The sequence below is a fragment of the Bos taurus genome, chromosome 8, assembly GCF_002263795.3.
Source record: "Bos taurus isolate L1 Dominette 01449 registration number 42190680 breed Hereford chromosome 8, ARS-UCD2.0, whole genome shotgun sequence".
NCBI classification, from domain to species: domain Eukaryota; kingdom Metazoa; phylum Chordata; class Mammalia; order Artiodactyla; family Bovidae; genus Bos; species Bos taurus.
The window spans coordinates 10,385,326-10,408,132 of NC_037335.1; the positions used below are offsets into that span (position 1 = coordinate 10,385,326).

General features: G+C 47.0%; 1 protein-coding gene across 3 annotated transcripts in view; it reads right to left on the bottom strand.

The window, feature by feature from the left end:
• Window positions 1-799: 799 nt before the first annotated feature.
• The window catches only part of PNOC (prepronociceptin), a 29,356-nt gene continuing 7,348 nt past the window's right edge, over window positions 800-22,807 (bottom strand). For 2 of the 3 annotated variants that reach the window (XM_015472398.3, XM_005209842.5), the window contains exons 2-4: window positions 16,555-16,704; window positions 5,781-6,174; window positions 800-1,228 (exon numbers count right to left, since the gene is read on the bottom strand). In XM_015472398.3, the coding sequence (XP_015327884.3) occupies window positions 1,143-1,228; window positions 5,781-6,174; window positions 16,555-16,680 (606 nt within the window). In that variant the 5' untranslated portion in view covers window positions 16,681-16,704 and the 3' untranslated portion in view covers window positions 800-1,142. 3 annotated transcript variants of the gene reach the window in all.

Below are 22,807 nucleotides of genomic sequence, written 5' to 3' on the forward strand. Positions count from 1 at the left end.
ACCCCCACCCTGCCTTCCTGCACCCCTCCTTTAAAGGGGTTTACTGCCTTTGGGCTGGACATTGTCCATTTGCAGCTCTGGACCCTCCCAGGTCCACCTTTGTGACTGCATCCAAAAGTTAGGCTGCACCCCTAACTTTCTGGCTCCCAGTTGGGTCTGACCAACAGGAGACGCCAGGCTAGAGTTGGAAAGGAGAGAGTTCAATCTCGCCGATGGTACCAGCCTGCACAGTGAGTGGCTGTTTCCCTCCTGACCACTAGAGGGAGCTACAGTCCTCACTGGGTTCCAGTAACCCCTCACCTCACCAGGCGCCCCCGCCCCGCCCTGAGTTCCCCAACAGAGCACCTTACCCTCCCTATTGATTTCCCACGGCCCCCTATATATCTGTATAGAAGTTTGACCCACCTCAGTCACTCCATTTGGGTGGACCAGCCAATTTTGGCTGAATTGATATTACCCATCTTAACATGTTTTGAGTTAGTTTCGACCCCATCCAGAGGGTCCCAAACCATCAAATGCTACATCACCTGGAAATTGTTAAAGATGCAACTTTCTAGTGAGTCAGAAACTGAGGGTGGGGTACAGTAGCCTGGCCCCTCCACCATCCCGCCTGCTGGGTCCAATCACACAGCAGCGGGCTTTGGACCTGGGGACCCAGCACGGTCGGGGTGTTCCTGCTCGACACACTTGACATAAAACAGAGTCACCTGCGTTTGGCCTCTGGCTCTCAGGAGAGGCAGCTCTGACTGTATATCTGGAGTCTGTGCTCTCAGTTAAAGAAGCAGCCAACCCATTTACTAACCATTTGCTCAGTAGAAGTTTAATGGAGAAATATCTGTTTAAAACAACCGGTCAAAAAGAACAGCTCTTTTACAAACAAGTTACGGCAGTGACGAGTCAAAACCCCAGGCTTGATTTCCTGTTCCTTGAACCCACCACCTCAAAGGGGGAAGAGGTGAGTGAGAAGGAGAGATGGGGCCGTTTAAATGTTAGCTGGAGGAATTACAAAAATACACTCTGATGTAGCAACAGGGCTGTCATGAAACATGCCATGAATGGGGAGGGGCCAGGAGGAGTCAGGGAGGGAAAGACAACCAGATGGGGCAGGACCCTGGGGTGGCAGCCTGGAGGCAAAGCTCGCCTCAGTGCCTTGGGGAGGGAGGCGTCCTGATGCCCAGCCGGCAGGTTTGGGGCTGGAGACATGCTGCTTTGGGGATCGCCCGGACACCTGGAGAGACATAAATTAAAATGACAAATTAATGGCAGATTAAAACGGCAAATCTGACAGTTTTTCTGTCCCTTCAATTCGATTTTCCCTAGTGCCTGAGAAATAGAAAGGAGGCAAAGAAAAACTATCATCTGGGACTTCCCTGGTGTTCCAGAGGTTATGATTTCGTGCTCTAAATGCAGGGCTGCTGTGCTGTGCTTGGTTGCTGTCGTGTCCAACTCTTTGCAACCCCACGCACTGTAGCCCACCAGGCACCTCTGTCCTTGGGGATTCTCCAGGCAAGTAAGAATACTGGAGTGGGTTGCCATGCGATTCTCCAGGGGATCTTCCCAGCTCAGGAATCGAACCCGGGTCTCCTGCATTGCAGGTGGATTCTTTACCGTCTGAGCCACCAGGGAAGCCCAAGAATACTGGAGTGGGTAGTTTATCCCATCTCCAGTGGATCTTCCTAACCCAGGAATCGAACGGGGGTCTCTTGCCTTGCAGGTGAATTCTTTACCAGCTGAGCTACCAGGGAAGCCCTAAATGTAGAGGGCCTGGTCAGGAAACTAGGATCCCACATGTTGTACAGTGCGGCCAAGTAAATTATGTTTTTTTAAAAAAGCTTTATAATCCACATAATTATCCCCAAAAGCAGCAAGAAGGGGTCCCTGACTCCCTCTACACACCTGTTTCCCTGGCCCTAATCTAGCGTCAGAACCAAGAGAACAGAGGGGAAGCCTCCTGCCCAGAAACAGTTCTCTTATCCCTGGTATCAGTATTTGGAATCTCTGTATAGTAATTCATTTCTTCAGGCTAAAAAGAGCCCTCATTTGTGGCTCTATTACAAGTGCTAACTTCACTGATTCCTCACCAGGAATGAATCTGCTCACTCTCCACCATCTAGAAAGTCAAAGTCTGGGGCAGCGGAAGACAGGAGGGGAGCATAGGGCCAGGAAAACGGACGGCAGGTATCGGGATCAGTCGCGTACTCTTCACAGGTCTCTCTAGGACTGGTCCTGCACCCCAGTGTCCCTTTTTTTGTTCCATTTGTTATTTTTTTATTGGAGTGTCATTGCTTTATTATGTTGTTAGTGTTTGCCGTAGAACAAAGTGAGTCAGCTATAAGCATACAGATATCTGCTCCCTCCTGAACCTCTCTCCTTCCCATCTCGCCCCATCCCGCCCTTCTCGGTCGTCACAGAGCGCTGAGCTGAGCTCCCTGTGCCATACAGCAGCTTCCCACTGGCTGTTTTACATGGCAGTGGGTATAGTCAATGCTGCTGTCTCAATCCATGCCACCTCTCGCCTCTCCCTGCTGTGTCCACAAGTCCATTCCCTACAGTCTGTGTCTATTCCCACCCTGCAAATAGGTTCCTCTGTACCATTTTTCTCGATTCCATATATACCAGTGTCCCTCCCTTCTAGGACATCATTACACTTTCTGAATAAGGGTTCTTTATCCCAAGTGTTTGCTTCCCCAGTGGCTCAGTGGTAAGGAACCTGCCTGCCAATACAGGAGACATGGGTCCTATCCCCTGGAGGAGGAAGTGGCAACCCACTCCAGTATTCTTCCCTGGGGAATCCCATGGATAGAGGAGCCTGGGGGGCTGCAGTCCATGAGGTCACAGAGTGGGACATGATTGAGCATGCACACACACGTTGCATGTGTTGGGTGGCGCCGTTCTGCCCAGCATTCTAAATATAGGCTGGTGTTGGGTGTCTCAGGTGTCCAGAACAGCTCTGGCAATAGGAGTCCCCGAGCCATGGAGAAATCTCAAGCATGTGTGGGGCTGGCTGGGGTGTGTACAGGCAAATAAAGACAGGCTTAAGGGACTCATAAATACACATCCACACGGGAACTCAGCAGCCATGAATGTGTAGAAAAAAGAATCAGCAAGATGGTCGCAGGAGGAGAGCGATCGATAATACCCAGATGAGCTGCTTAATATCACCAGCGTTTCCATCAAGAACTTGATATCTTGAGCAAAGCCACAGGCAGAAGCTGGTTACCTGTTATGTTCCAGTACCTCTCAGTTGGAGACTTAATAGAAAACTAGAAAAACCAATTGCCTGAATAGGGGCTCAAATAGTTTTTCTAAAAACTAAATTGATTCCTGCTAACGTGACTGATTTGAAACTCTTTATAAGGTAAACGGTCATAGATCAGACTTAGATGTGTCTTCAGGGTACCTTGATGGTCCCTTTAAAGAAGAATGTCTCTAAAGTTTAGGGGGAAGGTTTGGTGGGGGAGGGAGTAAGGGGGAAACATATGTATACCTATGGCTGACTCATGTTGATATGTGGCAGAAACCAACACAATATTGTAAAGCAATTATCCTCCAATTAAAAATTTAAAAAGAAGAAGAATTTCTTTAAGATTTGGAAGAATTCAGCCCATGCCATTTCTGAAAGATTTTTTATTACGTCCTGTGTAGATATGGCTTTGGAGAAATGAATGCTTATTAGGGATCCAAGAATATGACTTCAAAACCAGTGCAGGTTAATTCAGGGCCTTCAGAGATTAGTCATTCTGCTAAAATAAACACGGCAGCCTTTGGCTCGCCACTGAATACATATATCCGTATTTGGCAATGGGCGTTTTGCAAACAAGCTAGCCTACCTGCAAAGTGTTGTGTGGGCTGCCTTCCTGCTGCAGTGTGGGTGCTCAAGATTCACATGTGGATTAATAAACATTGAAGGAGGATTATTAACATCTGGCTACCTTTGACATATAGGAAGCAAAGTAAAAGAGCCCATGCACAAACTTTTTGCTTTTATGCCTCTGTGTCAGGCAAAAGCCCCCACTTGGGTGATAATGTTTGTGCAAAGTTTCTGACCAACTGAATAGTTCATTCTGTTAGGGGAAGCTTCTCTGTTTAAGGAGAGATATGAGATACCGCATGCGCGCCTGAGCCTGTCTGACTCTTTTCGACCTCATGAACTGCATGCAACCTGCCAGGCTCCTCTGTCCATGGGATTCTCCGGGCAAGAATACTGGAGTGGGTTGCCATTTCCTCCTCCTGGGGATCTTCCCAACACAGGGATTGAACCCATGTCTCCTGCGTTGCCAGGCAGATTCTTTACCACTGAGCCACCAGGGAAGCTCAGATGAAATCCTGCAGATAATCATATTCCTACATATGAATTAAGGCACATATGCTTAATGCTTGGAATTCTCTTAGATTTTCAGAAAAGTTCATTGTGCTAGTTCCCTCTGCCACTCAAAGTTATGTGTAGGTTAATGGGCTGAGGAAAGCCGAGTTTGTAATGACTGGGAAGTAAGTTAGGATCTCTGATATTTATGATCTGATCTGCATTGTAGGTACATGTATAAACAAGTGCCCGGGGGAGTAAGAACAGACAGGCAGGGAGGTAGGAGGAAGGGCAAGCAAGCAAACACAAGACAGAAATGGCACCTGGACACTTTCCTGGTGGTCCAGTGGTTAAGAATCTGCCTGCCAAGGAAGGGCACGTGGGTTAATCCCTAGTACAGGAAGAGCCCACATGCTGTGTGGCGACTAAGCCTGTACTCCACAACTACTGAAGCTCTCACACCCTAGAACCCGTGCTCTGCAACAAAAGACGCCGCCACAGTGAGAAGCCTGTGCACCGCAACTAGAGAGTAGCCCTCATCGCCACAACCAGAGAAAACCCATAGGCAGCAACAAAGACCCTGCGCAGCCAAAAATAATAAGTAAAAATTAAAACCAACCAACCAACAAACAAAAAACCAGAAATGGCACCCGGAAAGAGGCAAAAAGTGAGGAAAAATTATGATCCTTTTAGTCCCTCTCCTAAAAGTGACTGAGGTCATTAGGGCCAGATTCTCAAAACCTTGCTCAGGTGCCATCAGCTGCAAAGCACCAGCCCACCAGCCCAAAGTGATCAGGTGAACAAGTGACGTGTGGCAGAAAGAAACACAGAAAGTGTCCTAACAAGAACTGGTCCTAACCAGAGCTCCTTGACTTGGGGAGAGCGGGAAAGTTGAAAGGTTGCCATGGAAGCCAGTTACCTTGAGATAGAGGGAGGAGGGGAGGGGACAGCTAAGCCATCTTTGAAGGTGAAACAGCAACATCACAGACATAGATCAGACTCTGCAAATGGCTAAGTGCAGGTCCTCTGGGTCCTTAAAGTCTCCGGGGAAAGGTGAGTGAATGGTTTCTATGGCAACCTGATAGGAGGCTTGGTCCACTTCATTGTCCCCATAGTAACTAAGCTCCTGAAGAGCCATAGAGGAATTCGTTATCTTAACACACTACTATTATCCCCATGGTAACCAGTCTCTTCACCACAGTGGTGAGCTGTTCGGAGAAATCCCAGGAAAATTTTTGCTCCCAGAAAGAAAAAAAAAAGGTGGGCTGGAGCAGTCCTAGGAGCTGAACCCCTGAAGGAAGTGGTGTGGAGCATGTATCTGTGTTTGGGTGCCAACATGTTTGCCCCCGCCGGGGAGGAAGGTTAAGACAGGGTAGAGGACATTTCTTCTTGCCCCCAGCTCATTGGGGCCCCACTCACTCATGGGTTGAAGTGGACGGTGCAGCCGGGAGGGGCTCCCCTTCCAGCTACGCATTACCATTCTGGTGCAGGGTGCGCCGACGCTGGCTGGACTGCATGCTCAGGACCAGGTACTGCCGCATAAACTCACTGAACCGCTTCTGGTTGGCCAACTTCCGGGCCGACTTCCGGGCCCCGGTGAAGCCCCCGAACCGCTTCTGCAGCTGTTTCTGCTCAATCTCCCCCACCTCCTCCAGGCCGGGCTCTGTCCTCTTCTGCCTTTGAAAGAGGCTCCTGACCCGGGGCATTCGCTTCAGATGCTGCATCTCAGAGGCTCTGGGCTGGTCCAGAGCAGCTGCCACGTGGTCTGGGTCAGCAGGGCTGAGCTGCCAGGAGCCCCTGGCCATGACCTTGGTGCATGGAGTCCAGAGAGGGCTGGTGAAGGCCTTCTCTTCACACTCAAGGATGCACATCTGCCAAGAAAGAGGTTGGAGGAAAGAGAAAGACCAGGGACATCTGTTAGTCCAAGGCAATGAGGAGATCAAGTACTTTTGCTGTCTATTTTAGGGCTTCCCAGATTGCTCAGTGGTGAAGAATCCGCCTGACAGTACAGGAGAAGCAGGAGGTGCAGGTTGGATCCCTGGATCGGGAAGATTCCCTGGAGGAGGAAATGGCAACAGCTGAAGTATTCTTGCTGGGATAATCCCATGGACAGAGGAGCCTGGCAGGCTACAATCCATGGGGTCAGAAAGAGTCAAGACATGACTGAGCATGCATGCATGATCTATTTTGGTACCAATCGATGCAAGAGCTTCTGAAGCACCTCTTCAGTACCATGGAGCAGTTTTACATATAGTTACTTAAGTTCATAGAATTTCAGAGTTGGAAAGAAATAGAAAACAAACTGGCCCATCTCTGTCATTTCACAAAGAAATTTGGGGCTCAGAGAGGTGAGGTTAAGTTACCCAGGTAACCCAGCAAGTTAACAAAATGCACAAACAGAGTTATAGTCTTTGTTGGGTTTTTGGAGCCAAATATAGCTCATCGTAGCTCATCCATAAAGAAGCATTTTATTCTGTTCTCTTATCAGGCCTGGGAGAGGTCAGAGTGATTTAAGAAACTGGGGATGTTAAAGCATGTAGTCACGCAGTTAAATCTGCATGGTTATTCTAAGGTCACCTGGTAAAGATCAACCTTGGTGTGATTCGTTTTTCACCTTGCATACATTCATCATCACTATCAGTGCATGAGTTATAGAAAATAGGGATCAAATAGAGAACAGACTTATGGTTGCCAAGGGTTAGGAGGGGGTGGAGGAAGGATGGACTGGGAGTTTAGGGTGAGTAGATGCAAGCTATTACATACAGAATGAATGGACAATATGGTCCTACTGTATAGCATAGGGATCTAAATTCAATGTCCTAGGATAAACCATAATGGGAAAGAATATTTAAAAATTTGTATATATAATAACTGAGTCACCTTGCTGTAGAGCAGAAATTAATACAACATTGTAAATCAACTATACACCAATAAAAAAGTAGAAAGGGGGGGTTAAGACCCTTTGGGATATAGACAGGTTGGATAATCTGGGACTGTCCAACACAATTCAGTGGACCTGCCAGCTCTCTAGGAACCCCGGCAGCTTCTGTCTCTCCTGGCATCTCCCACCTCTCGTCCAGACCACCAGCCTCACCATGATGTTCCTGTACCTTCCTGACTGGCCCTGGCCTTAACCCTTCCCTCCCACATTCCTATCTCTGATTGGAATCTCCTGGAAGCCTCTGCCTCCACGTTTTTTTTTTTTCCTATTGTTTTGGCTTCAGGCTTCCCGGATGCTCAAGTGGTAAAGAATCCACCTGTAAAGCAGGAACCACAGGAGACACAGCTTCAATCCCTGGTTCAGGAAGATTCCCTGGAGAAGGAAATGGGAACCTGCTCCAGTATTCTTGCCTGGAAAATCCCATGGACAGAGGAGTCTGGCGGGCTACAGCCTGTGGGGCCGCAAAGAGTCGGAAACAACTGAGCACCCAAGCACACTTCACCCGAACACTCCTCTCTGTGTTTTTGGGGTCAGATGAAAACCCCACTTCAGCCTGACTTTGACATCATGGTGAGCAGGAAGCTGCAGAGCCCTTCATCAAACCTTGGAGTCTTTTTTAAAATTTTTACTTTTTTTGGCTGTACCATGCATCATGTGGGATCTTAGTTCCTGGACCAGGGATCAAACCTGCACCCACTGCATTGGAAGCTTGGAGTCTTAACACTGGACTATCAAGACAGCCCCAAACCAAGGAGCCCGTGCCTGGCTTACAGAGCATCAGGAGTTACTGCTCTGGTTGGACAGGTGCAGGATGTGAGAAGATGCGTGTGTGCCCCATTGGGGCTCTCTGGGGAGCAAACACTTCCACCTGGGTGTTCAGAGTGGTACACGTGCCTCTATGAGCAAGGTTTCCAACTTGATCTCTAACCGAGTAGTGAGATACGCATGCAGCTTAAATCACAGGCTTCAACATCTGTTCCACCAAATCCTCAAAACGTGTCCTTCAGTCTGACTTCTCCTGATTGCCTTTACCACTCTGGCCCTGCCCTCCTTTTGTTGCTGCCAAGCTTCTCCAAGATGTGGTCATGCTCATACCTCCACTTGAGCATCTCCCACTTTCTCCTCCTGACTTCTGTGTGAGGAATCAAATCTCCATCTTTTGGTGGGCGGGGGACACACAGCGCAGCTTGTGGGATCTCAGTTCCCCAACCAGGGACTGAACCCATGTCACAGCAGTGAAAGCCCGAATCCTACCGGTGGACTACCAGGTACTGTTGTTTAGTTGCTAAGTTTCGTCCAACTCTTTTGCGACCCCACAGACTGTAGCCCAGCAGGCTCCTCTCTGTCCGCGGGATTTCCCAGGCAAGAACACAGCAGTGAGTTGCCTTTTCCTCCTCCAGGGGATCTTCCCGACTCAGGGATAGGACCCGAGTCTCCTACATTGGCAGGTGGATTCTTTACCACTGAGCCACCTGAGAACTCCTAAATCTCCATCTTATTAAAGGTGTCACTTCAGGTGTTTATTACTAGCAGGTGACTTTAATTCTTTTCTGATATACTTTTTCAGTATGTGTGGAACAGGTTTGAATGAAATACTGATTGTAGCATATATATCAGTACTTCACTCCTACTTTTTTCCACCCCAAGTCTATCTTTTTGCTCTGTCTCTCTCTCTGAACGTCACCTTCCTCCCCAGCTGGTTCAGGTGTAGAGCCCTGGGCACCTCTCCAGGATCCCCCTTCTCAGGACCCCGTTTCTCCATCCGGTCAGCATGTGAGTCTGCCGTCTGCTTTCCACCCTCTCTGCCTGATTTACTCTTGGGGTGCTGTGAAGCAAGGCGAATAGGTGACTCCTATTCAAAAGCCCGGAACTCCCTGATAGATTTCGGGGAGAAGTTTTTATAGGCAAGATTTGGGGTGGAGGCTGCAGGGTGTGTGACTTTGTTCTGAATGGCTGGTGGTAACAGATGTTCCAGGAATCTTGTGCTCAGCTTGAAGACATCATCCACCTGGGTGGGGGCCGTAGGTCCCACAGAGGAATTCAAAGGTCGTTGTCGTCATTCAGTCGCTAAGTCGTGTCTGACTCTGCAACCCACAGACCGCAGCACGCCAGGCTTCCCTGTCCTTCACCACCTCCCGGAGTTTTCTCAAATTCATGTCCATTGAGTTGGTGCTGCCACACAATCATCTCATTCTCCATCATCCCCTACTTTTCTTGCCTCCAACTTTTCCAGCATCCGGGTCTTTTCTAATGAGTCAGCTCTTTGAACTCAAAGGTATTGTTATGTATGTTCCTTGAGGGGAACCAAGAATGGCTGCACTATTGTTTGACTGCTCCTCCCTGCTCCTGGCATCCCCTACCTTCCCTGATTAGCAACTTCCCTTTGGAACTCAGGGCAGGTTCAGGAGACTGAAGGAGACCTATTTCCTATAAACAAGAATTGGGGGACACAGAAAGGACTTGTACCCAGGAGGACCCCCAGGGTCCTGCTCCATTTCACAAGAACACTGGCAAACAACCTGTAATGTAAAGGACAGCCCACCCCGCACCCCAACAAATAATTATCCAGCTTAATACATCCACAGAGTCTGAGAAACCCTACTCTACAGAGTCAAGGAGGAAGCAGAAAGCATGGGTAACACCGGGAAAGCCAGAAGAAGTGAAATAGGAGGGAAGCGGGAAGGATAAAACCTCTAATCAAATGACATAGCCCTAGAGGATATGACATAAACTGGTGGTTAGTTTTTATGGGCTGGGTGATTTCATGGGCTAACGAGTAGATAAAAGATGGCAGAAGATTCGACTTCCAGTGAACCTTGAGCCTCTTCATATGCTCGCTGTGATATTAGCACTGTGATAAATGACACACCTACAGGCGCCATGAAAGTTCAGAGGCTGATCATAAAAGGTCAAAAAGTGGGCGGCGGCCCAATTCCAGAAAATCTCTACCCCTTTTCCAAAATAACTGGAATAATTCTCCTACTCATTAGCCCATGAAATCATCCAGCCCATAAAAACTAACCACCCCATGTTCTGGGGCCTCTTGCCTTCTGAGATGGCCCACACTCTGTCTGTGAAATGTATTTCTTCTAGGGCCATTCTCTCCTTTTGAGACAGATTGCATTCTGTCTATGGAATGTGTATCTCTAAATAAATCCACTTACTACCTATCACTTTGTCTCTTACGGAATTCTTTGTGCAAGGAGACATAAAGAATCTAAGCTTCATTAAGTCCTGAGACCAGGTGTGCAATTTCAATTAAAAGACAGTGGCTTTCCTGGTCATTCAGTGGTTAAGACTCTGCACTCCCAATATAGGACACTTGGGTTCCATCCCTGGTCAGGAAATTAGATCCCTCATCCTGCTACTAAGGGCTTCCCAGGTGGCTCCTTGGTAAAGAATCTGCCTGCCAATGAGGGAGGCACAGGAAACGTGGCTATTGATCCCTCTGTCAGGAAGATCCCTTGGAAGAGGAAATGGCAACCCACTCCAGTATTCTTGCCTAGAGAATCCCATGACTGAAGAGCCTAGAGGGCTACAGTCCATGGGGCCAAAAAGAGTCAGACTCGATTGAGTGACTGAGCACACACTCACTCCCACATGCCACAGTGAAAATCTAGCATGTGAGAATGAAAACTCCAGTGTGCTGCAACTAAGACCTGGAGCAGTCACATTAAAAAAAAAAAAAAAAGGAGTGGGTTCAAGTTCCATCCTGGGGTTTTGCTGGGTTCAAGTCCCAGCGTGACTTGTGCGGTCATAAGCGTAGACTTGTTGGACTCAAAAGGACTTTTGAACACACTTGGTTCAGTCCTCACATGGATAGGATCCTCAAAGTGCTCGTTGCCTTGTTCTGCTCTGTCCATTTACAGGAACAAGTGGAAACTGTTAAGCCTAGAGTCTCTAAGATCTTCTGCAAGCCCCTGGGTTTCTAAGCCCAGATGGTAATTATATTGCATGTCAATCAGAGGAAATGAAATTCTATGATCAAACCAGATGTATAGCTGTTACCGAGACTCAACATACTGTTAGATGATTAGGTACTAAAAAACGGATCTTAATTCCTGATTTAGGAGAAGGTTTTGGGGCAAAAAAAAATGAGGAATCCAAATTGACGGCAACATTTGTAGCACCAGATGGGCATATGAGCTTACTGACTACACTCTCTGGTCTGAGGGACTCACCAGCCTGTTTGCAGAGATGGGTTAATGGCCCATTAAGTGAGCTGGACACGTTTTCACAGCCCACTCTGATGACATTGCTATATTCAGACACAGCATGGAGGAGCATCTGGAAAGTCCCAGATTGATGCCAAATTGATCTGTAAAGCTGGGCTTTGCATGGGGGAGGGAAGTCAATGAGCAAAGGGTCATCTGAATGTCTAGGATCAAAGATTAGTGAGCCCTACAGAAGGAAAATAAACAATTCATTCAGATTGTCATGTTTCTGCCTCTAAGGAATCCAGCCACTTCTGACCAAGAGACACTTGGGACCTATTTGCTTTGGGAGGTTCTGCCAGTATATCAGAGAGCCAATGCTAGTGGGCCAGCAGATGCGCAGCACAAAAGAAAAATGTGTTAGGAACTCCTAGGGCAAGTCAGGGGAGAAGGCGATGGCACCCACTCCAGTACTCTTGCCTGGAAAATCCCATGGACGGAGGAGCCTGGAAGGCTGCAGTCCATGGGGTCGCTAAGAGTCAGACACGACTGAGCGACTTCATTTTCACTTTTCACTTTCATGCATTGGAGAAGAAAATGGCAACCCACTCCAGTGTTCTTGCCTGGAGAATTCCAGGGACGGGGGAGCCTGGTGGGCTGCCGTCTATGGTGTCACACAGAGTCAGACACGACTGAAGCAACTTAGCAGCAGCAGCAGCAGCAGCAGCAGGGCAAGTCAACTACTAAGATTTTCTGTGTAATGAAGACAGAAACTACCAGAAGTAGTAACTCTTCTGCTGTTAATAGAGTTTTAGGGAATTTAAATAAGTTTCCCTAGATCTTTCTTGGCTTCCCTGGTGGCTCAGGGGTAAAGAATCTGCCTGCCAATGCAGGAGATACGGGTTTGATCCCTGGGTCTGGAAGATTGCCTGGAGAAGGAAATGGCAACCCCCTCCAGTTTTCTTGCCTGGGAAATCCCATGGACAGAGGAGCCTGTTGGGCTACAGTCTGTGAGGTCGCAAAGAGTTGGACATGACTGAGTAACTAAACTACTACAACAACAAAGCAGAACTTTCTTGGGAGTTACCTTCTTCTTGGTCACTAAAATGACTCGGTGAATCTAGCTTTTTTCTTCGTAAGCTGGTAGGGTAAGTATCATTCTCAATTAGCTGAAAGCCCAGGACTTTCCAATCATTTGGCTTGTGTGCTAGTCATTTACTTACCAAAATGATAGTCTAACAAAAAGGCAGGCATGCTTGGACCATTGCCCTGGAGGGAGAACAAATGAAATTCCTGATGAAGCCAAGGGTCCGGAAGGTCCTGGGAATATATTGGGATCCCATCATTTGGTGGAAGGATTGGGGTGGGGGCGGACAGTGACCCTTGCCTAAATATCTGAGTCCTCCCATCTTTCACAGAGAGGACATAGTCAAGGGTTGCAAGATTTGGAAGTGAGATGTGGTTGTCTCGATTCTAGGCATTTCATAAAACTTTAAAAAAAAAAATAGGTTAAAAGTGAATATAAGCTAGAAACACCCAGGCAACCAGGTCCTCTGGGGGTCAACAGGCACTTGCAAGAGGTCATCCATCACTCTGAAGCGGGAACTGGCCATTTTCTTAGTGTTTTCCAGATCCCAGAGATTTAAGATGCTACGGAGAAATAGAAACTAGCTCCAAATTCCTTCCTGGCTTTGAAAGACACCTGTGCAAAACCTCTAAAGCATCTGCACCCGTTAGGAGACTAAAAGGCCTTGGAATGTTACAGTTTCCCTGTGCTTGCATGCGAAGTCATTTCCATCGTGTCCAACTCTTTGTGACTCCACGGACTGTAGCCCATCAGGCTCCTCTGTCCATGGGATTCTCTCGGCAAGAATATTGGAGGGGGTTGCCATTTCCTCCTCCAGGGAATATTCCAGACCCAGGGTTCGAACCTGTATCTCTTTCATCTCCTGCATTGGCAGGCGGGTTCCCACTAGCACCATCTGGGAAGCCCTCCGGTTTCCACGGGACCTGTTTATTGAGTACTGCCCTGTGCCACACTGTACTGTGTGCTGGAGAAGCCCAGATTAATTGGCAAAGAAGCACCTAAGAGATAGCCCAGCAGATGCAAGTAATTGTCAGAGAACAAAGGTGCTAGGGGCTGGCTCAATTGGGGGCTGGTGGGGAATCAGCAAGGCATCCTCTCCTGAGTAGCAGTGAAGGGCTTATTGGCTGGGGGAGGAGTCGGAGGCATGAGCAAGATGGCAGGACAGGTTCTTGGAGCTGTGGGGAGGGAAGGGAAGCATGGATTTCCCAGGAACTATGGAAAGTGATGGGATCCCAGCAGAGAGGAGGCAAAAAGTGTACCTGCTGCCTGGGGAAAGCAGACGCTGGGAAGAAGAAAGGACATGGAGGTAAGAACAGGGAATCTTGGTTACCACTTGTGTTTGGAGGGGGCAGGAAGAGAAATGGGGCTCTAACAGGAGGCAGAAAAGGAAGAGTCAGAGTGGAGAAGAGAGCGGGGTTCACCAGAGAGGACGAGGAGGGGAAGCCTGCACATTGGCGAAGGTTTCTGTGGTTAGAAACTGCTGGTGACCTTGGAGATTGGCTAAGGAGTTAAGGCGGGCTTCCCAGGGGGGGCAGCGTTAAAGAATCTGCCTGCAGTGCAGGAGACACGGGTTCGAGTCACGGGGTAGGGGAGGTCCCCTGGAGAAGGAAATGGCAACCCACACCAGTATTCTTGCCTGGAGAATCCCATGGACAGAGGAGCCTGGCGGGCTACAGCCCATGCGGGCAGATACCACTGAGCAACTGAGCTCGAGCACAGCAAAGGGGCGAGGCAACTGTGAGGGGGTCCAAGTTGCAAATGGGGATACTCTTCCAAAACAGGACAACAAAGGGAAAGAAAGAGCAAGTGGGAGATGGGAAAAAAGAATTTCCAGCAGGAAAATCAGTGGTACACAGGAAGGGGGAAGAAGAAGGAGCAGAAGCACAGATCCTGAGGTGACAATAAGGAGGCTGGAGGGAACCTGCCCTGGTGGCCTCTGTCATCTTACAATTGGCACCCAAGGTCAAGGTGTCCCGGGAGCCGGAACATCACAGTGCTTCACAGTCAGGCATGATGTTTGCTCTCAACAAGTTACCTAAATTTGTGGAAAAAAAGAAAAAACAAACTAGTGCAGACTCAGTGTTATCCTTACAGTTGAGCTCCAAATACTTTTTTTTCTATTGTAAAATCCAATTACCATCAAATTTACACTGGAACAATTTTAAGAGTACATCTCAGTGGCATTAAGTACATTCACTTTGTTGGGTTACCATCAACCCTTGCTCCCATCTCTAGAAATTTTTCGTTCTCCCAAACTGAAACTTGGTATTTATTAAACACTAACTCCCCTCTCCCTGTTTCCCCAGCTCTTGGCAGCCCCATTCTACTTTCTGTCTCTGAGTCTTGACTGGTCTTGAACTGCAGGTAAGTGCAATCCTACAGTATTTGTCGTTTTGTGACAGCATACATCTTCAGGGCTCATCCATGATGTAGCCTGTATCACAATTCCCTTCCTTTTTAAAAGCTGCATAATATTCCATTGTCCGCATTGACCATGTTTTGTTTATCCATCCGTCTCTCGTCGGTCATTTGAGTCTTTTCTACCTTTTGACTATCGTGAGTAATGCTGCCATAAACATGGGTGTACACATATCTTCATGCTTCTTGGAGTGGGAGATATAGGGTTGCAGTTAAAACTTGTGATTTAGGAATTGTGTACAACTTTCAGTCTTTGTCAAGAGTGTGACAATGATGAGATTATTCCTTTATCAGCTCCTTCACTGGTTTACCTGTGAACTACCGGTCTGCTCTGTTGACTGAGACCACGGGAAAGTGTTTTGTTTTGGGTCAAATTTTAAGCCTCTCTGGCCTGCACAGAAAAGGCATGTGGGTCTTCTGTGTTCTAGCCAAATCCAGCTTGCCTCAATTCTTTACATGCCACTCCCCTCCCCCCAAAAGGCATTTGCGCATGTGCGCTCCTCCCCCACTCTGTGCCTCCCTCATTACCTGGGCACCTGGGCTCACTCCCTGCCTCTTTGACCATCTTGAGGTCTCCTTAGAGGCTTCAGTTCCTCCCAAAGCCCCCTCCACCCCTCTAGACTAGGTTGGGGTCCACTGCTCTTGCTTCCCCATTGCTCAGTAATTACTCTCAGGAAAGGATTGTGGGTTCTTCTCTCCCACTATCTGTCTGCTCGCCTTGGGGCCCTTGGTCTAGCCCAGTGCTTGGCGCATAGTAGGTGCTTCGTGCATAGCAGGTGCTCAGAAAACCCACAATGACTGGAGGAGGAGAATGGATGAATTTGAATGGGTTCTCGGGATGCTTCTTCATGATTTCATGGTTATTACTGTTCAGAAAACAGGCTCGAAAGCCACTGAGGTGGCATGGGAGGAGCGTGGTGTTTTGGTGGGTCAGGGGGCTGTGTCTGTTCATGTCTGTGTGTCAGCCCAATGTGAGTACTTGGTTTCTATATTTGTACACTTGCCTCAAGGGACAGGAGGGAAAAGGTGACTCTTAAGATTGAGGAGTTCCAAACATGACATCTTTTGAAAGGAGTTCTCTTGACTACAAAGAAAAAGTAATCGAGTTATATTGGATTTAGTAGGAAAGGAATAACTATTTAAACAGTAATAAAAGCAGTGGAGAAAGCAGCTGACTTAGTGAAATTTAGTGCTCAAATAAATACAAGACAGCACGTAGGTGTTCACTGTAGAATTGTCTATAACATCAAAACTGGAGGACAACTTACATGCTCAGCAGGAGGGATTGGTTAAGTCAAGTATACTTAAAATAATGCTAATAATGGGAAACTTATCTTGGTATAAAACAGCAAGTGAAAAAACTAAGATTTTTTTCTCTGACTGGTGAGATTAAAGGTGACTTTAATTTTTTCTTTTCATAGTTCTTGGAATTTGCCAAATTCTCTAGAATGAGTGTGAATGCTTTTAATAATAGGAACAAAACAGCGGCCTGGGTGGGTCTTTACTCAAATGTGGAAACGTGGGACAATGACAGGGTTTGATTTCAGAAGCTGCTCAAGTCCACGTGTGTTTCTTAGGGACCATCCCACACTGGGAGAGTCATGTGACCTGGGCGGGGAGGGGAAGACAGGGTCCAAACTCCTGGACCTACCTCGAGGCTGAAGCTGTCAAGAGTGGGGCGGAGCTTCTCTCTGCAGACCAGACAGTCCTTCTGACAGCTGCTGGACACGCTGGAGAAGAGGCTGAGCAGCAGGAGGTCACAAAACAGGATTTTCATGGTGCAGGAGCTGGAAGCCAGACGCTAAAACACAAGTGAGGGTGGGCACCGTTAGCACAGCCCTTCTCTGGGGGCCGGTAGGAGCTGGAGACCCTCATCCAGGGCACAGTGCCCTGGATTCCACTTCCCAATAGGGGTTGGATGGTCAAGGGCACAGGTGGCCCAGCCTGTTTGCCAGGGGTGATGTTCACGCACAGGCACATCTGGGTTCTAGGATGGGGATGGGGAAGCAGGCACACCTGTTACTCCTGCTATCCAACTGGCCTCCACGTGCATGAGAGCTTCCAGGGAGCTGCAGGCCCCACTTGCAAGGCCCACTTGTGGCCTTGAGACAGCCCCTCCCAGTCTCACTTTTCACAGCTCTTAATGGGAAACACTGGTACCTGCCTTGGCCCGGGGCTGTTGCAAAAATGAGATCCATAAGAAATGTTTTGCAGAGTATGAGATGTGTAACATAGGAGATTTATGAATGACTCATCCTCCCCTGCCTTGGCCAGGAATGCCCTGCAGCCCCAAATTCACTCTTCTGGGAAGCATCTGCTAGGTTTCTTGTCTGTTTCTCCTCCTTGATGGGAGCCAGCTCTCTGCACACAGAGCTGATATGTTCAGCTTGTTATTCTGTGCAAAGCACAGGGCCAGGCAGATGGAGTCATTTATTGAAAAACGACCAAAGAGACTATTCTAAGGTAATAGCACCAATGATTATGAGTTAGATCAGTCATTTATATTCTTTATGTAGGATTGCCTCAAAGAAATGCAGTTCTTCCTGTTTCCCTTTAGACTTATCCTGTGATCGAGTCTCCTGCATCGGAAAGCTATTTTCTTGGACTGCATCACTTTGGGTCCCTGTAGAATCAACTTTATTTGGAGGGTTAAATGGAAAGGGGAATGAGGGGACTTTCTGGAAATGTGAAATGTTCTTGATTGAGGTGTAGGTCACAGGGGTGTATACGTTTGCTAGAAATTCACTGAATTGTACATTTAGATTCTGTGTGTTTCCTTGTATGTAAATTTTACCTTGAGTATTCAGCATAGAAAAACAAATAATGGCCTTTATTACTTTTTAATTAGACTACACTGAGACAATGTATAAGCCTTACTATTCAAATGCAGTCTGCAGACCAGCAGCATCTCCTGGGATCTTGTAAGCAAAACAGAATTTCGGTCCCTACCCCAGATCTACTGAATCTGGATCTGTCTTTTTAGTAAGATTCTCAGGTGATTTGTATACATGCTTAGAGTTTGAGAAGCAGAGGTAGAAAATAGGTGTGCGATGGCGCTAGTCAGTGGGAGGAGGAGGGGGGTTGATCCGTGGCCACTGGCCATGCACGGAAACCATGCCAGCTCTTCCTGGGCATCATCCAAGCTTTTCATACCAAGAGTATGGCGACTGAATCAATGGTCAATGCTTGTTAAGTTATTGAGGTGACATCTGAGATGGGTTTTGAATAATGAGTGAGGTTGCCACTAGCTGTCTATTTTTCACGTGGCAGTGTATATATTCAATCCTAGTCTCCCAATTCATCCCTCTTTCCCCTTCTCCCCTGTGTCTGCCTGTCCACTCTCTACATCCACATCTCTGTTTCTGCCCTGCAGACAGGTTCATCTGTACCATTTTTTTAGATTCCACATATATGCGTTAATATAGGATATTTGTTTTTCTCTTTCTGACTTACTTCACTCTGTATGACAGACTCAAGGTCCATCCACATCTCCACAAATGACCCAATTTTTGTAATGGCTGAGTAATCTTCCATCATATACATGTACCACATCTCCTTTATCCATTCATCTGTTGATGGACATTCAGGTTGCTTCCATGTCCTGGCTATTTGAAACAGTGCTGCAATGAACATTGGGGTACATGTGTCTTTTCTCAGGGCATATGCCCAGTACTGGGATTGCTAGATAATGTGGTACCTGTGTATCGCACAGGGAGCTCAGGTCAGCGCTCTGAAGACCTAGAGGGGTGGGATGGGGGTGGGGTGGGAGGGAAGTTCAAGAGGGATGGAATATATGTATACCTATAGCTGATTCACTTCATTGTACAGCAGTGACTGACACAACATTGTAGAGCAATTGTACTCCAGTTATCACAAAAAGAGTCTGCCAAGAGGACAGAGAAGACGCAGGGAATGACTTTCCAAAGGCATAGGGACTTCCACGGTGGTCCAGTGGTTAAGAGTCCACGCTGCCAATGGAGGGGGTACGGATTTGATACCTGGTCAGGGAACTAAGATCCCACCTGCCACACGGCACAGCTGAAAGATAAACAAACAAAAAGCAAAGACATAGAGGAAGGGAGAACACAGCATGGGTGGGAGGGGACGGTGAGCAGGCAGCCTTGCTGGGGCTGTCTTCCTAAGGGAAGCCCCTTCTGAAAGAGAGGCCCATTCCAGGTGAACCAGGGTCATGTTTGCCATCTACAGGGTTCACCCTCTACCCTACCGGTTGGGAGGTCTGTGCTAATGAACTTGAACATGTATTCAAATGTTGTTGTTGCTTAGTTGCTAAGTTGTGTAACAGACTGTCTTTTCAAATGAATATGCCTCATATGCATCTTTCTCCTATATCTCAGGGGATAGTACCTTAGTTGAGATTTATTACTTTGGTTATTGTGATCACCCTCTAATTAGTCTACCCAATGATCCAGCCTCCCACCAAGCCATCTCCACGTCTGATGATTCCCTCATTCTTTAATTCTCTGATCCCCCATGGGACTCAGCCCAACTCCCACCCAGCTCTCTGGCTTCAGCTCCTGTCATTCAACCTTGAATCTCCTCTAGTCCTCGTGAGTCACACATAATTTCCAAATCTATCAGGTCCCTTCATGCCTCTGTGTCTTGGTCCCTGCTCTTCCTTCTGCCCAGAATACCCGTCTCTAGCTCACACTTCACACGGAGTTGTCCCCTGGGGGAAGCCCTCTCTGGTCTGAGTTAGGTGAGTCTCCTCTGTCTGTGTGGCATTGTGAGGTACATCAAGGAGAGAAGAAGTGAGCCCTGGAGACCTGTCCGTCAAACAGGCACAACAGACCTATGAGATGGGGTTGCTAGGATTCCCGTTTTCTTTTAAAAAAAACTTTACTTTTATAATTGATCAACAATGTTGTGATAGTTTCAGGTGTACAGCACAGTGATTCACTTATATGTATTTTGGATTCTTTTCCCCATGTAGGTTATTACAGAATATTGAGTAGAGTCCCTTGTGCTATATAGTATGGTGTGTATATGTTAATCCCAGCCCCCTGATTTATCCTCCCGCCCCCACCACAGCCTTTCCCCTTTGGTAACCATAAGTTTGTTTTCTGTGTCTGTGAGTCTGTTTTGTAAATAAATTCATTTTGTATCCTTTTTTATTAGATTCCACATATTAGTGATATCATATAATTTGTCTTTCTCACTTAGTATGATAATCTATGTTGCTGCAAATGGCACTATTTCATTCTTTATGATTGAGTAATATTCCATTATATATATATGTATCGCTGCTTGTTTATCCATTCATTTTTCCGCGGACATTCAGGTTGCTTCCATGTCTTGGTCATTGTAAATAGTGCTGTATGAACATTGGGGTGCATGTATATTTTTGAATTATGCTTTTTTTCTGGATACAAGCCCAGGAGTGGGATTGCAGGAGCATATGGTAGCTCTACTTTGTTTGGGTTTTTTTTAAATGGAGGGATTTGTCTTTTCTCATCTTCTCATCACTGCAGACTGCCTGGGTCTGCAAAATCCCACATCTGCAACTCAGCCCCTCAGGTTCTCATCTGTAAAACCGGGATAGTAAGAGTAACCATCTTATAGGATGATTAATGGGTTGATATCTTTAAATATCAACCTGGCACAGTTAAAACAGCACCCAGCACAGAACAAGTATAATAAAAGTTTGTCAAAGAAGGAGCCCAGGACATAGCCTTCACTCTGTAATACTATTATTGTCTGCCGTTTGGCACTTAGCACTCTACACTGTAAGCTTGGACTTACGTGTCTATTTCTCCCACTGGGCTGTGACTTCCTGAAGGGCAGAAATCATGTTCTATGGTTATCTGAATTTCAAGCACCCAGCACAGGGCCAGGTGCTTAGGAGGTGCTCAAGAAAGTCTGATAGATGACAGTGGAGTGTCTCAGGAGTGCCTATTCTTCACAAATAAGAGTTGGGGAGTGTTTAGGAGGCTCCCCCACTTCCCTGGGAGCCTGGGATGCTCAGGCATAGAAGCCACTTCAGGACCTGCCTGACAAATCACTGTGCTGAGTCACTCAGTCATGTCCTACTCTTTGCGACCCCATGGACTATAGCCTGCCAGGCTCCTCTGTCCATGGGGATTCTCCAGGCAAGAATACTGGAGTGGGTTGCCATGCCTTCCTCCAGGGAATCTTCCCAACCCAGGGATCAAACCCAGGTCTCCTGCAGTGCAGGAGGATTCTTTACCGTCTGAGCCACCAGGGAAGCCCATGGCCTGACAAGTTTCTGGTAGTTAATTGTTCCACTCCAGGTGGGAGGGCTAGGAACAAGTTTTGCTCCAGAGCAAAGCCAGATGCCATCCAAAGCTGGAACCCCATGCATGTTCTGGAAAAAGACTAGTTGCCAGTGTCTGGGAGGCATGGTTGGGATGGTGCTATGTGCTAAGTCTGCAGTGGTGCAACCTGTTGGTAGACAAGCAATGAAGACTCATCACCACTTATAGGCTCTTTTGAAGAGAATATATCTTTTGAGTTCCAAACAGTCACCATATCAGCAAAGGTCTCAAACTGCTTGGTTACATCCTTTGTTTAATTTGGTAGTTGCCTTTAAGCTTCTCATTCTACTCAGTTTCATTCTGGGCGGAGAGACAGTTGAGTCTACTTTGTTCAGCATGCTATGTTCTCTATGGCCACATGGTGGCAGTGTCCGTACATCACAGAAGGAAGGGAAAAGCCGGAAGAAAAAGGACCTTTGCCTTTCCTTCCTAATACAAAATTGCAATCCGTAATGTTTGCATAGGCTGAGCTGATAAGTTGTGACAGATGTTAATGAAATGCTCTCCTGCTGAGGTTTTTCATGAACTTCATTAAATGTGGCAACTTGCGCATTCAGCAAATGTCTGGCGGATTGACTGTTACTCCTTATCTCAAATTCTGGGTAAATGGGTTTTTAGGATGAGGTAAGGAAAGATGAGCCCCTGGGACATTGAGCATGTGTTCCATTCCATACCTTTCTTGCATGGGAAACTGTTTGGCCCTTGGGGAAACTTTATCAAATCTACTTGTGGTTAGCCCAGTCCTCACTCTGATCCTTGGTACACCAACCTTTCATGTGTCATCTCTGAGCTCCCTACTCAACCCTCCAAGTCCTATCCCTTGCTATTATTTATTTTAAATTTTAATTTATTTTTCAGAAATAAGAAAATCGTTTTTAAAAATTCAGCCAGTTCTCTTATTCTACTCCCCCAGGCTAATTAAGGTATGTGATTAATAATATTATCTTAAAATTGCATCCTGGGTGTTTCACTTAAGTGTTTCACTTAAGTTTAATGAAAAACACTTGGTAGCAATTGAGTGCTGGGGAGGCGTGATTGGTTATTATCTTTGTTTATGAGTTAGCATTAGTTTAAAGAGTAGCTGATGCTGGAGGCTAAAGTTTTTATTTCTTTTTTGTAACAATGTTCCATCCAGGACTTCCCTGGTGGGCCAGTGGTTAAAGGCTCCATGCTCCCAAGGCAGGGGATGTAGGTTTGAGCCCTGGTCAGGGAAGTAAGGTCCCATAGGCTGTATGGTGTGGCAAAACAAAGTTCCATCCATACTGAAACAGAAAGATTGATGAATGTCAGTGGGCATTTAGCAGTAAAAGAAGCCGAAAGCCAGAGATTGCTACCCATTACTTTTAACAAGTGACGCCACTGTTTAATGAAAAATCTTTACTCAGTGCTATTCATTCTGCTCTGCAATTCAAAGAATCCTAAAAATTGGAGTTACCACACAGTCCAAACTTACACGTGGTTTCTGGTATTTAAATGAGATTAAAATAAATAAAAGCTCAAAATATATGTAATTATTCTCATAAAGGGTCTTGTTTCCCTGGTGGCTCAGATGGTAAAAAATCTGCCTGCAATGCGGGAGACCCAGGTTTGAGCCTTGGGTTGATCCCCTTG